A 16,372-nucleotide genomic window follows, 5' to 3' on the forward strand; every position below is an offset into this window, starting at 1 on the left:
ACTTGCCAGAAAGAGCTGCAGCACCTTTAATGTTGCTGTAGGCCTCTTGACAGCCTCCCTGACCAGTTTTCTCTGTCTTCTCATCAATTTTGGGGAGGGACGTCCTGTTCTTGATAATGTCACTGTTGTGCCATACTTTCTCCACTTGTTGATGACTATCTTCACTGTGTTCCATGGTATATCTAATGCCTTGGAAAAAAAATTTTAGCCCTCACCTGAGCAATACCTTTCAACAATGAGATCCTGTTGATGCTTTGTAAGCTCTTTGTGGGCCATGGCTCTTGTAGTAGAATGCAACCAAGAAGATGTCAGAAAATCCTACAAGAACAGCTGAGATTTATTTGGAGTTAATCAGAGTCACTTCAGGTGAAGACCAGTGTGTACTATTTCACATAAGCTTGATGATTGGTTGATTCTGAACACAGACACATACCCAATTATAAAAGGGTGAGCACACTTATGCAGTTAAGTTATTCTAAGTTTTTTATTTTTATTTTTTTTCTCTGAAATGTGTCACTTTGGTTTTCAGTGGCATTGCACAGGCTGTAATTTTTGCATTAAAGGTGCAAAAAGTCTGATATGATTTATCTTTGTTTAATTTTTTACATCACAAAAACCTGCTGTTTTAACAGGGGTGTGTAGACTTTTTATATCCACTGTATCTCCCAGTCATGATCACACACAGGCAATGTACAGGTAAGCTCAAATCATGAGATTCATCCGCCAGAGGAGCAGTGTTGAAACACGACTGACATAAAGTGTTCTTCCACAAATTGATTGCAATTTTACATTTCAACCACAGATGTCTCTAGAGAGCACAAAGTTACATAGTGCAGCTTTAATAAAATGACAACTGTGTTTCTGAGAGAGTTTGAGTTTGCTGTCTACAACCCAATAAAGGTGGTTCAAAGTATACCACAACTGTTCCTTCTTTAATATTTATATAGTGACAGTGACTGTCCTTCACTACACATTTAGTTCTCTTTTTGGTCATCCTTTTGTAGAATGATCCCATATTTTGTGCTTTTACAGGAGTTGCATTGCAGGTTAAGGCAAGCTATTTTTTATGTTTTCTATTTATTTAGTTAGATAAAAATGTACACTAAAGGGAATTTATTTGGCAGTACCCCAGTACTGGCTCTGGATTGTTTTTATTATTTATTTATGTATTTATTCATCCTAAAATATTCACTAAGTGATAAGTAATGCAGTGTTTTACATCACTGAATATCAGTGTGTGTGGATGTTCAAGAAAACTTACATTTTTGCAGTCCTGGTGTTATTCTACCCTCTCCTCCATGATCAAACCTAAAGAAACAAACACACACACCAGATTGGCGTACATGGATTGGGGGATATAGGCAATAACTAAAATAATTAATTAATAAAATTATGCTGCTGTTTGTGAGTACATACTTGAGTATCGTCAGTTTGCAGTTTGGATCGTTGAGTCTCTCAGAGAGCAGTTTGACTCCTGATTCCCCTGGGTGATTGTAGCTCAGATCCAGCTCTATCAGGTGTGAAGGGTTTGAACTCAGAGCTGAGGCCACATAACAACAGCCGACCTCTGTCACCATACAGCCAGATAATCTACAGAGAGACAATGAATACTAGGGTTAGCACTAACATCATTTTTGTATGTGTTAGGACAGTAGAGAGCCTGTAGAGTTATTATGTGCACATACTTGAACTGAAATGTATAGATTTCTGTCTGTGCTTATCAACAACTAAAACTCGGAACCTGGAATCTCTACAACCATTCATAGTAGAGGTGGACACATCCAACACTGAGGTAGGTGCTGTACTATCACAAAAATAAGAGAAGGTCTGAATTCTGAAAATGTCTCTAGGAAAGATTTGTTTATAGTTTTGCAGCATTGTTTTACAGTCTCTTTTCTAGAGACATTTAGTCATGACACGTGAGTTTGTGATCGGATCAACTTGTCAGCCAAATAGTGGTTGACCCTCAGTCATTTGTTGTGTGATCCCTACTGTAGTTTTTGTCTGTAGCCATTTAGATATCCAGTAAGTGTATGATGTGTGGTATCAGTGCCGGTCCAGCCTATACGCAAGTTGCATAGGGCCCCCAATGCTGTCAAATGCTTGTAAACATAACCATAATATATATATATATATATATATATATATATATATATATATATACGTGTGTGTGTAAATGTAAATTTTATGTCATCTGAAGAGGAGTCACAATTATTATAGTTAATTCTTTCATTTCCATTTTGGACATGCACCAGGTAATGATATATGTAGTAGATAGACACAACTTTGGCTTTGCAGCAAAGCTACCTATCAGGAGCAGAAAAAAGCCAAAAACGTGAAAGGAGATCATATCGAAAGGAATTTCTTAAGTTGTGTCTGAAGTACACATCTAAGCATGCAAGATTAAAATGCAACGTGTTTTAGAATGTAATAAAGAAGCACATACCCGTTCAAGTTCTTCTCAATGTTGTGTCAGTGCTTCAATAAACAATATTCATTAGAGCTTTTAATCCAAAGTTTGCAGATTTAGAGAAATACTGATGGATGTATGTTTACTTCAGATTTCTTGAGAAATCTTTCAAATTTTGTTTTTATTTTTTGTAAATTATACAGTTGGAAGAGTATTCAGCTGTGAAACTCTCATGTGTATTATACTTTTTCAGAAAGCTAGATGTTGCATTAAATGATTTAAATTAATTAATGAAGAAGCAAATTTTTTTTAATTATTATTTTTATTTTTATCTGCCTTCAGGGACAATCCTCAAGTGCATCAGCAAGACCAGCAGTGCCACAGACGCTGGTAATGTGCAGCTTGCTAAAGCAGACACAAGTGCAGATCTCTGAAATGTACAGCAAGCAAGTGTCTTGCCAACTGACCCTGCAGACTGCCCTTATGTTCCTTTTACTTTTTATTATTGAAATTTGATACCTTATGGTGTAAAAAATAATAAATTAACTCACTCTATTTTGTTTGTTTACAGCAAAACTGTTCTGCGAGAAAAACTTAAGGGGTTGGGGGATCGTTTTGGGGCTTACAGACACACTGACGGGGCCCCAACACAAAGTTTTGCTTAGAGCCTCCAAAAGGCTACAGGTATTTTTAGGATCTGTTCAGATAGTGTAATCCAATCCTAAAGTGCTTCTCTTCATACGAGTAGATGAATAAAGTCAAGAGCTCTTTTTACTTATGCTAAAGTACTCCTACAGGAACGTGGTATACACAGGACAAAAATACTTTCCGTCAAATGACATCACAGAGTTGCATGTAAATTAGAAAAAAGATGGAAAGCTGCTGCATGTGTGAATGGCAGATGTGGTACATTTACCAGTAAAGGCAATCCAACAATTTTACTGCAATTAAATTGGTTTCATGTGTGATAGTGGGTAATAATGTCATATCCATCTTTTTACTCATAACAGTATGAAAGAGCCCTCTGTTTGCTCATACAAATGTAACATCATAAGAAAGTTTTTCCACCTCTGTTCTGTTTCAAAGGCTCCTCTGATTGCATCATGTATATGCACATTTTCCAACTGTTTAAACAAAATTTTAGAAACTGTATTCCACTACAGTGACAATTTAAATCATTAGTAATAAGAATGGTTACTTTCAAAAAAGTAGTTTGTTTACTGAAGAGATTACTTTGAATGTTCTTGTAATTTGTTTTATTTGATATAAAATGAAACAAAAATGACAAGATCATTCAAAGTAATCTCTTCAGTAATCAAACTACTTTTTTGAAAGTAACAATTCTGATTACCAATGATTTAAATTGTCACTGTAGTGGAATCCAGTTTCTAAAATTTTGTATTCTAAATAAGTAATATGTTTTCCGTTACTCCCCAACCCTGGTTTCATGACACTTTAAATACCTCAGTATCTCCAGTTTACAGTTTGTACTCTTCAGTGCATCAGAGATCAGCTTCACTCCTGAATCCTGCAGGTCATTGTTACTCAGATCCAGCTCTCTCAGGAGAGAGTTTGATGATTGTAGAGCTGAAGACACAGTTTCACAGTGCTGACCAGTGAGATTACACATGGCAAGTCTGAAAGAGAGCAATATACAATTTTCAGTGAGTTTTGTGTACAACTTTAATAAGCAGAAGTTCAAATGGTGGACTAACCAGTTGGTAGCCACACTTTAGAATATGCACAATGTCTGATAGTGCATAGTACCATAGTACATTTCTAACAGTCATTATAGTCCAAGTCAGAAATGATGAGTTGGGAACAGCATAGAAAATGCATAAAGTGCACTCACTGCTGCCCACAGTGAGGGACTTGTGTACAGAAAAGCTAACGGCCTTAAGGCATTCGTAAAGTTACAATTCTCGAAAACTGTACACACTGTCTATGTGGGGCTATGAAAATTCCTGTTTTGAGCAACCGTCTCAAGGGAGACACTAAAATTGAGGACGGGACTATCTGTTTGATTAACAGCAAATGGGGGTGTTTTCAGAAAGCTGTCTTGAAAACAACGTTTAGTTTTGCAATTCTGTTTAGTGACACTAGTGGCACAGAAATACTTCAGCTTTAACCACTTTTATGCACATTATGCATTGGTGCAATTCCCATGGGTGACATGTCCCCCCACTTTTTTAAATCACTCTTGTGTCCCATTCACCTTTTTTCACAACATATGTTGATAAGTTGAGGAGATATGTATAACCAGGGACAACATTTTTTCCAGATAATATTGTATTTCAGCAATCAGGTTGCGTGTCCAGACTCCATTTGAAAAGATGGTGCCAGCGTTTCTGTCGGCAAGCTGTCGCCTGGTGTCTGTGCTATATGTGTTACCAGTGGTTTTCCTGCTTTTTTGTTTGTCTGCACTGAGTTACCTCACTCCATACCTAAGATCGCAATCATCTGCTCAGCATTCATAACTCCGCTCCAGATTATGCTGTTGGAACCCAAGAGGACAGAAGCCTTCGGAATCTCAATTTCCTGCACACTTACCTGCCAACATCTGTTGCATACCAGACTGTATATTTCACAGAAAGAAACATCATAGGAAACGGGGCAAGAGAGGTGGTGTTTTGGTGAGACTGAGAAGAGCAACTGGAGTCCCCGCCAGATATCCTGAGAATTTAGCAGCAGTGTGCATTGCTCAGTGTGCATTGGTCTGGGTGTTTCACCAGGTCATCTCTATTCATCACACTCCCTCAAACCATGTTGTACCGGAGCACCCAGAATTAATGGAATTAATGGCTCATTGCGGGTTATCGAGGTGGAGTAAATCCCAGCAATCTCTGAACACTGGATTTTGTCTCACTACAGAGTCCGCAAATTATTACTTTCTCACCTCCATCTACAGTTAACAATTTAAAGATGGGACTGCCCTTGAATGGTGTTCCTCTTATCGTAAAGAGAGATCTTTCTCTGTGGAATTGGGAAATGTTTCCTCCTCATCTGCACCCATTACCTGTGGGGTACCTCGAGGCTCTTTTCTGGGCCCAGTTTTATTTTCTTTATATATGCTTCCTGTGGCCCATATTTGTCAAAAATACAAAATATCCTTCCACTGTTATGCTGATGATACTCAGCTTTATCTCCCTCTAAAGCCAGGGGATAATTCTGCTTTACATTCACTTTTTCACAGTTTTAATGATATTAAAAAGTGGATGGCAAGTAACTTTCTTCAGCTTAATGAGTCAAAAACCAAAGTGGTAGTGTTTGGCTCCCCTGACTCAACTAAACATAAAATTAATCATTTAGGCACGCTTGCCTCTAATTTACACAATCAAGCAAGAAATCTTGGCATGACTTTCAATTCCGATTTAAAGTTTGATAAACATATAAATTCTGTGGTAAGAGGTGGCTTCTTCCAACTAAGGGCCATTGCGAAACTGAAACCTTTTCAGTCTTTTAAGGATCTGGAGGTTGTTATACATGCTTTTATTTCTTCCAGACTGGATTACTGTAACTCATTGTATTATGGTATTTCTCAAGCCTCATTGTCACGTCTGCAGTTAGTTCAAAATGCTGCTGCTAGGGTTCTGACTGGAACTAGGAAGCATGCTAATATACTATCATCTGTGTTGCCTTCTCTCCACTGGCTCCCAGTTAAATTCAGAATTCAGTATAAGATTTTATTATTTGTTTTTAAGGGTCTTAATGACTTGGCACCTCCTTACATTGCGGAACTCCTTCAGCAGTATACTACTTCTAGACCTCTAAGGTCATCACTGTCTTCTTTTAATCATTCCTAAGTCTCATTTAAAATCGAAAGGAGATCGTGCCTTCTCTGTTGTGGCTCCTTGCCTCTGGAATAGTTTGCCTCTCCATATCAGATCCTGTACCACAGTTGATGTTTTTAAATCTCATTTGAAGACTCATCTCGTCTCTCTTGCTTTTGACTGTGTCCAGTGTTTGTAAATACATTTATTTGTGTTGCTTTAGTATTTATGTTCTTTTAATGTGCATGATTTATTTATGTTTCCTTTATGTAAAGCACTTTGGTCAACATGTGTTGTTTTTAAATGTGCTATAAAAATAAATGTGATTGATTGATTTATCTGGTATTTCTGTCAGCTCTGCTGTTAAAAATCAGAACTAACGATGCCTGATTCGCAAATGAATCACTCTTTTGAGTGGCTAATTTCAATGAATTTGTCAAACAGTTACACGTAAGTAAAACCTTTTGAGTGGGTTTGCGATTCAGTCTAAATAAGCTCAGACACACTAAATTGTTTGGAGCAGTTTCTCACTCTGTAAACAGTAGTGGGATACTTCAGAACACAGAGTGTTGGAAAGGCCAGTTCTGCACGCACCTTTGCTATACCTAACTGCTAGATGACAGTATTACAGTATATAAGATTTCAATGTGACTAAGACAGGTTCATAATCTTATGGCATTTGACTTAATAATTACCTGAGATTATGTACTGAAATCATTACAGTTCATGTGAATAATGTTATTGAATAAAGATAAGAGTTAATTCATCTCTTTATTTCTGTTTATTGCAGAACCATGCACATATGTATTTTTAAATACAGTGGGAAGAAAAAGTATGTGAACCCTTTAGAATTTGCTGGTTTTCCGCATTAATTGGTCATAAAATGTGATCTCATCTTCAGCGAAGTATAGACCAACAAGATGTTCTAAAGCTAACAACACACAAAGAATAATAATATGTCATGACTTTATTGAATATATCCCATTAAACATTCACAGTGCTGTGGGAAAAGTAAGTGAACCCATGGATTTAATAAATGGTTGATCCTCCTTTGGTAGCAATAACCACAACCAAGCATTTCTGGTAGCTGTGAATTAGACCTGCACAACGTTCAGAAGGAATTTGAGCATTCTTCCTTACAGAACTGCTTCAACTCAGCCATATTCTTAGGATGTCTGGTGTGAACGGCTCTCTTGAGGTCATTCGACAGCATTTCTATTGGATCAAGGTCTGGGCTCTGACTGTGCCCTTCCAAAAGACAGTTTTGTTTTTTTGTTTTTTAAGCCATTCTGTAGTGGATTTACTTCAATGTTTAGTGTCATTGTCCATCTGCATCACCCAACTTCTACTGAGCTTCAGCTGGCACACAGCCACCCTGGTATTATCCTGTAAGATATCTTTATAAACTTGGGAATTCATTTTTCTCTCGATGATGGCAAAGGGTCCAGGCCCAGAAGCAGCAAAGCTGCTCCAAATCATGATGCTCCTTCCACCGTATTTCATGTTGGTATGTGGTGCCCTTTTTATGCCATACGTAGTGCTGCATGTTTTTCCGAAACAATTCAATCTTAGTGTCATCAGTCCACAAAAAATTTTCCCAGTAGAATTGTGGAGTGTCAAGGTGGTCTTTGGCAAACTTTAGGCATGCAGCAATGTTTTTGCTGAAAAGCAATGGCTTCCTTCGTGATGTCCTGCCACGGACACCATGCCTGTTTAATGTTTTCTGTATAGTGCACTCATGAATATTGATGTTAACCAGTTCCAATTATTCCTTCCATTCTTTATCTGTCACTCTAGGGTTCTTTTTTACCTCATTGAAAATTATGTGGTGTGCCCTTTGAGTCATGTTGGCTGGATGGCCACTTCTAGGGAGAGTAGCCACAGAATTAAATCATCTCCATTTATAGACAATTTGTCTAACTGTGGACATATGAATAACTAAGCTTTTTGAGATAACTTTGTAACCCTTTCCAGCTTTGTGCAAAGCAACAATTCTTGACCATAGGTCTTTTGAGATCTTTATTGCGAGGCATGGTCCACATCAGCAGAAGCTTCTTGTGAATAGCAAACTCAAAATATTTGAGCTCTAACCCACACCTCCAATTTAGTTTCATTAACTGGATGCCAGGTTTGCCAACTCCTGACTCTTAATTGTATTTGTTCATTATTGTAACTTAGATGAAGGTCAATCCAGATTTGAAGACAAATTCATGTATAAATGCAGGTAATTCCAAAGGGTTCACATAATTTTTATTGCCACTGTTCGTGCTAACGCATTTACTCTTGTAGACACGGATTTAACCTGTCAAGCCCATGTACAGCTGTTGTGTATTACTGTTGGGTGTAATGGCTCAATAAACTCCCTTTGGACTTAATCTGATCAAAGATTGTCCTGAACGACACCCCTAGAGGAAGGCTAGATAACCAAGCCTCACCTATTACAATCCTAATACAGTCCTAATACAGTCCTGGCTCATACAGAGAGCTAAAAAGAACACTGGATGAAGTGGAATATTAACCTACAATCAACTGTAAGAAAACCTGCAAATACAAATCTGTGCAGAAGTTTTGAATGACTCGAGCAGTGAATTTACAAAAAGCCAAGGTATGGCAAGTTCCGGTGAAGTCATCCAATCTTACTTCATCACGTGACAGCAAGTCCCAAATATTTTAATTAATTCCTGACAATATCATCCTAAAATATCACACTGAAGCACCTGTTTACACACTACTCTACTGAAAAGCAGCTTCATATGACTATAGATACATAGGCTACTTGTACTGTACATACTGAAACCATATGACAAATTGAAATGCAAGCAAAGTAAAATGCTAATGTTAAAAAAATGTTTAACAGCACCAACCTTAAAATACCACGCACACGTGTCTGAAGATAAATCACATAGCTTTATTCATAACCCAGCAAATTAGAAAGTTGCTGTTATAAGAATGAACAAAAAAATAACAATAAAGCCAACCAAGTCTGCCCTTATGATGACCTTTATTTCTTTTAGTTTGAAAAGCAATCAATGAATCCATTTATTTAAATGTATTTGTTGGCTCATTTATTTAAAAATGTTTAATACTGATGAAAATATTAACTAATTAAATTAAAACAATGTAGTTCAATCCTAAACATTGCTTCAAGTTTTTAAAGTAATTATTCAAGAGCCAGTAATAAAAAAGTAAAGCAGAGTAATAAAATAAAGAACAGAGTAAACAGAGTAAAAGTGCTTTAAGTTATTCAGTAACAGCAGAAATTAAATATTAAAAAAGTGATATAAAAACATTAAAGAGTAATCTAATGAAAAATAAAACTCCTTAAAATATTGACATAATCTTTACTGCGTGACTATTCGATTTGTAATGCATTCACAGTTTGACTGATAAACAGACCTGTCATTGAAATTTTCTGGGCTTAATGCTACTAAAGTTATCCAGCGAAGGATGGTCAGTGATTGCTTGATTAATATTAACGATAGGCTTATAAAAGCTGCAGCATGGCAGATCGGATATTTTGAGATATAAGATTTTTGTCCTGTCAGCATCACGTTATACATTAACGGATGTAATTTTACTAATATCTTGTCAAGTCAGTGCAAATTTTTGTCCCGTCTGTTTACACACTCGTAATACGTTAACGGCTGTAGCTTTATATCATTTTGCATCAAGAGGGGCATTTTAAAGTGCATTTAAATGTTAATGCGTGCAGCTCACCACGAGACAGAAGCATTCCCATGCAGGCTTATGCATATAACCGTGGCTGTAGTCAAACAAACAGCACGCGGGTACGGAATTGAGTCAGTTAGAATGTATTTGTGACAAAAAATTATTTAAAACTCTGTTAATCCTGTAATTAAAATATATTCCTTTGCATTGACCAGGCAGCCAAGGTATGGCAGCTGCCATACCCTGCCATACGCAATTGACGCCCCTGGGTAGGGTTGCACCAGCTGTGTGTAAGGTCTCACTTAAGTTGGGACCTAAAGTTCACACTAAGGGTTTAGTAACTACTAGTTAGTTTGTAACTAAGTCAGTGCTTAATTTGGTTGCAGCACCTGTTCTTAAGGCAAGACTTAACTAGTAGGTTGTAAGCTCTCTGTAAAGTAATGCATAGTCGCATAATATGACGTTTACCTGTATTGATCCAATAAACAGCCTTCAAATTTGTACACTGAAGTGTTAAAAAGCCGTGAATTTCAGTTTTATCTCGTTACAGTGATGTTCAAACCTTGTTTGCTCACGTAACTGTCAGCTGTAATAAATTATATCCCCATTGAAATACGATACGTATTAAAACAAGATTTCATTAATGGTATGTAAATAACAATATTTAATAACTGTATCTAAAATGAATAAAGGACAATAAATAAATAATTACTTATACAACAGGCTTGAAAAATAGACATTTATTCATTTTAATATCTTATATTGCATATGTTGAAACTTGACACCATACACAGGAAAGTGCACCATTAGATCGGTTTCATGCTGAAGAAGTTTTTTACATAATGTTTTCTCCCGTAAATGTAAACGAGTGTAAATGCCAACATCATCATATATGTCGAAAGGACTGAAGCCTGTCAACCAAAACATGAGCTTATTGATGTCTTCCGTAAATATTGAGTTTATACGTAGGGTTACGTCCTACCTAAATTTAATGGTGCAACGCTCAAATATTTAGTAGTGCGTAAATTGTGACTTAGTGCCCATTTATGCCACAACTAGGCTAATTGGTAATGTACCTATAGCTGGTGCAACTGGCCCCTGGACTCAAGGTAAGACATTTACCATCCAAGAGAGTATCAAAACTAGAGGTCAACCAATATGGGTTTCTTAACCTCTTAAACCTGGAGCGACCCCTCTAGGGGGCGTTGATCACTGCTTGATCTGCACAAATTAGGTGTTGTTTTAAAGCTTAAGCCCGGAGCACACTGTACGATTTTGGAAAGTCCTTTAAGATAGTTGCTTGTCAGACTGTACGATATGAAAGCATTGATATCGCCATGGCACACTGTGCGACATTATGTCAGACTGTACGATACACATCGTAGCCGACTGTGGTACCAATCATCCCAAATAGTGAACATGACTCATTAGACTATTTTACAATGAATATAGCTGATCTGACCAAATTTTAAATTTGCTGATAAATTACAACTGTTCCATTTTAAAAATAATTAGCAAATTTGCAATCACACCAATTATATATATATATATATATATATATATATATATATATATATATATATATGAATCTAAAAGATTATATCTTATATTATATTATATCTTTGAATGGTCTTGTCGAAAATAAAGAGCAAATTTCTTTTATTCAGAGACCAAACTAGCGTGAGAAATCCACATGAATTTTTATATATATATATATATATATAAAGATAAACAGCCTTTTTGTCACATTTTGGTTTATTACTTCATGAAAATTACACATCGTAAAATGACATCCTGAATCAAAGAAGCCCTCACTCGGCATCATATGATTTGTAAATCCAGAGATATAACTCAAAGAGTGTCATGGGAGCTACTGTGTCGAGCTGTGATAGCGATCTCTACAGCAGCACTATTCTCTGAGAACGTCTCACTGAAACACGAACCTTCACATCATAGATGTGTCAGATGGCTTCGTTGGATCCATATTTGGGCAATCCACATGTTCAATGAGGGGGTCAATAATCGAACCAGAGCCCACATACATAGCCTGCGCACAAGAGGGCACTTAAAACGCACACTTTTGAGTGATGGAAGCAGTGATGGAAAACCAAGCCATAGTGCCCTAAAATGTATGATTTTGGACTAGTTTAAGTAATAATTTTTTTTTTTTTTTTGCATAATGTTTAATGTTCAATAAAACACATTCATTATGGTTTGGAGAGATTTTTTTGGACACTTTGATAAATAAAAGTCCACCTTGAGATGCATGTTTCTATATAAGATAACTCTGTATTGCTTTGTCCTATCAACAAATTTATTTTTTCCTGGTATAGTTGACATGAAGAACAACATCAAAGTAAATTTTTTGACCATCCATACTTCCTGTCTAAAAGGTATAATGTCAAACTTAAAATAACTGAAAAGTTTATTTCTTAGTGCTCATATTTTGTGTTTTCTCAGCAGTGTTGTAGCATAAGAGTCTCTGAGCAGGATCTAAATATATTTTCTTAAATTTTGAAAGGTTTTCTAAAAATGTATACCATGCAATTGATGTTCTTTGCAATTTTTTTTTAGAGTTATAAGCTCTTAACTCTACTTTTGGGTATGCAATTTTGGTGTAAATCAGTTAAAACCTCTTCAGGGTGTAAGGGGTTAATGGCTGATGCAGATGCATATATCCAGAGAGCATGGCGGCCAATAGGCCTATATAATGCAGATATATCACACAATTTAAAGGTGGAATGTGTAATTTCTGCCAAATAGAATTACAAAAATTATGTTTTCAAACAACCTTTGCCAACACCCATCAGACTCATCACACTCTTTCGCATTCTCTGCACAGCCAAACAAACACACCCCTCCCTTCAGTGCTCCTTCAGAAGCTCCGCCCCCAAATTCATGCACGCCCCTTGCCAATGCTGTGTGATCACAAAAGTGTTGTGTGGATCAGTCCAATCCACTTTGTTTATTTTCCCATTTACAGAGCCAGGGCTGTGTACAAACACTCGATTTTTTTTCAGTGCACACTCAGAACGGACAGCAAACAGACCGTGAAGAGATATTCAAATGGATGGGACCATTTGACAGAAAGTGTATTGGATTAAAATGACACACTCCACCTTTATTTTAAGAACAGTACAGTAAATGACATGTACATAAATTTGCTAAAAATATAATGAACTGTAATTTAGGATTTTATTTACTGAAAATTCACACAATTTTAACTTTTTAAAAGTAAAAAATAAAAATCTTTAAAAAATAAGATTGTGTTTGTTTTAGATTGCAGTTTCTCCTGGTTTCTGTTTAGTCTTCCCATTTTAGTAATTTTTTGCACATAAAGCAGTGGTAGCATAGTGGGCTAAAGCACAGAAATGGTAAGCCATCACCATTGTGTCCTTGAGCAAGGCACTTAACTCCAAGTAGCTCTGGGGGGACTGTCCCTGTAATAAGTGCAATGTTAGTCGCTTTGGATAAAAGCGTCTGCTAAATGTAAATGTAAATAAAGCAACTGTAATATATTAGGAAGAAGGAAATAACAGCAGTGCACACAGAAGACCAGCAACCACACATGGTACAGTATATGTGCATTAGCAATGAAAATGAAATGCGTGAACACTTTAAACATCATCAGCTCATACGTTATGAGACTGTGTTACAGACCGGTCAATTGTTGTGGTAACACGATGGCATGTGACAACAAAAACTGTGATTGGTCATTTACATGTCTCAGACGGCTCTTTCACGTGAAAGCAGGCGATTCTAAGCACCGTCACAGCTTGAGAAACTAATCGGCCAAATGTGAAAATGTATTGGCTGATGCTGATAATTAAAAAATTATGAATATTGGCCGATTTATCACCTCGCTGATATATCGGTCAACCACTAATCAAAACACTAACAGTATATGAAAGCACCTAAAGTACCAAAACATTACCATGTTTTTTTGAAGTACCATGTACAGTAAATACCATGGTACATGAATACAGTATTCATTTAGTACTATGGTATACATCAAAGTACCATGAACTGCCTCAGCAGGCTACTTTTTTCTGTACCGGCTCAGATGGCTAAATTTTTTTAAAGGTCATTCTGAGAAACTACACATATTTACTACACAATATGATGAAATGCTGCTCTCACCAGAATTTAGCAATTTGATGCTGTTTTTGATTTTTTTTTTATAAAAATAAAATTCTCACAGGGGAGCCTGCAAAATAAGACCACACTATATTACTTGATGGGGAACATGTGTCCCAGTATTAACAAAAAGGCCAACAATGCTCCTGGATATGTCAAAGTTTAAACAGAAACTTAACTTTTTAATTTTTTTAAAAACCTTTTAATGCACAGCGTTTGGGTCGGGTGGTTGCCTATGCAGAATGCATTAAATTTGTTTAATGCACATCTAGCCATGGATTCTCCTGCTTATAGCATGGTCACTTGCTAGCATTGAAAAGCTGCAGCAGAAATTTCCACTGGAAGAATAAAAATAATGGTTACTTTATGTACGGGTTGTTAGATCTAGATTTCTGCCCATTCAAAATCAGACACAGAGACTGAATGAATTAAAAAGCTGTACAAATAAGAAAATACAATATCTTTACTCACAGCAAGGATCGCGATTAAAGCAAGCCCATCCACAACGTAACACTGTGAATAGATCTTAAAATAATCCTCATAGAGTGACGTGAGATGGCTAAAGACACAAGAGTGAAACGAATGTGCTTGTTTTTACAAGTTGAGACATTTCTAGCATTGTGACCCATTACCATTCAATCTGTATTATGTTACCTATTCCCATTATTATTATTGTGATCACATTTCATAAATGATCCAATGGAACTGTCACAGATGAGCTGTAAAATACTGTATTTAGGGGTGTAGGAATTCTGGATTGTAGGGGGACTATCATATTGGGGTGTCAGTTTAAACACCATTCGATAAGCATCCATAAACAATTTATTCAATGACCTAAATCAGTAAATATGAAATGGCTCTAAAATGGTGCAATAGACTGTAAAACTGTATCATTCACGCAATCACAGCACCAAATTAATGCCCAAAGCAGCAGACTAAGAGGGAAACAAAGGAACTGCTGCCATGCTGAAGCACACTCACTTATTGAGGGCTAATCATTAGTGGCAATGAGTATCAGATGTTGGTAGTGGTCGGGGCTTCAATTATGTCAGTCTTCACCAGGATTTTTTTTACTTCATGACAAAATACTATCAGCTCAGACTCTAATTGGATATGGGTAAGCAATATGGTAACTATTAGGCAGTACAGATATGTAATCCTTACTTGAAATCTTGGAGGGCACAGTGAGGCTGGACCTACAGAACTGTCAAACTTTTTCCAATAAAACTAGTCCAAAAGTGGTCAGCAAAGATCTGATCAGGCTTCTGCTGAAGGCTCTGGCGGAATCACAGATGAGGGACGAGGTGGAAGCCACAGCTCAGGAAGGAACACAGGTGAGGGATAAGGCAGAGACCAAGGCTCCAACAGAACCACAGGCGAGGGACAAGGCCGGAACTGAGGAGGGGGCCGCAGACTGAGCGGCCAGGACTGAGGAAGAGGTTGTCATACAAAAGTCAACAATACCTTCAGTATCAAGTACTGCCAAGTTCTCACAGTGGCTAAAGTAGTGAATATGCTTGCACGGAAGAAAGAGACAGACAAGGAATAATTATTATTTTCTGGAACAGTTGTTTTTTCAGCTGTTTCTTGAATGCTGAGATGGTATCAGCAGATTGTGTGGAGGTTAGAAGCTCATTCCACCAAAGAGGAACAGAGAGAGTGAATGATCATGATATGGACTTTGTGCCTTTTTGCGACGCTACCACCAGGCGCTGCTAGGCACCACAGAGAGCTGGATGGGACCAAAGTATGTGAGCGGAGCGAAGTGGAAGCAGAGCGGCATGATTTTGCCTTAAGCGTGGAGCGGGATTTTTGAAAGTTGGAGCATGTTTTCTTCTACTCCAAGAGCACGCCACTTATGCTCCATCACGAGCACAACACATGCCACTAAATATCAGCAAGAATTCACATGTTAAGCACAGAGTTAAACACCATTAACCTGACACGAGCCTTACAGGACCCGTCAAACCATCAGGTTTCAGTCTGCGTCAGATTTTCAAGTATAATGCGAGTCAGGGGCTGTTCACACATTTTGCGTGCATCTGTGCTGTTTTTCTGTACTGTAAACATGCGCTCGACAAATGTCTTTCATCATTCTTGAAAGACATCTTGCTGTTTTCCCTTCAGCGTCTTGTGCAGGACCGTTGCATGACACAACAGAGTCAAGTTAAAAAGAACTTCAGTATTTATAAACACATCTTGAGACACCTGTATTCTGTTTCTTTCATTCTCCTGCGTTCTGAAAAAGTACATGTTAAAGAGCAGACTTAATGTGACTGTTACACTGTTGAACAGGATTCCAGGTTGTTTTTCAAAGTTTCAGCGTTTGATAAATGGTAAAGTGGTGTCTTTCCCCTTTTTCTCTAGTATGCACACTTAGATACAC

General features: G+C 37.2%; 1 protein-coding gene across 1 annotated transcript in view; it reads right to left on the reverse strand.

The window, feature by feature from the left end:
- The window catches only part of LOC127444635 (NLR family CARD domain-containing protein 3-like), a 41,141-nt gene that overhangs the window by 5,624 nt on the left and 19,145 nt on the right, over positions 1 to 16,372 (reverse strand). Inside the window, exons 5-7 of the mRNA XM_051704125.1 lie at positions 3,874 to 4,047; positions 1,417 to 1,590; positions 1,262 to 1,308 (exon numbers count right to left, since the gene is read on the reverse strand). Of these exons, the coding sequence (XP_051560085.1) occupies positions 1,262 to 1,308; positions 1,417 to 1,590; positions 3,874 to 4,047 (395 nt within the window). The remainder of the gene's footprint in view (positions 1 to 1,261; positions 1,309 to 1,416; positions 1,591 to 3,873; positions 4,048 to 16,372) is intronic.

The sequence above is a fragment of the Myxocyprinus asiaticus genome, chromosome 8, assembly GCF_019703515.2.
Source record: "Myxocyprinus asiaticus isolate MX2 ecotype Aquarium Trade chromosome 8, UBuf_Myxa_2, whole genome shotgun sequence".
Classification (NCBI taxonomy): domain Eukaryota; kingdom Metazoa; phylum Chordata; class Actinopteri; order Cypriniformes; family Catostomidae; genus Myxocyprinus; species Myxocyprinus asiaticus.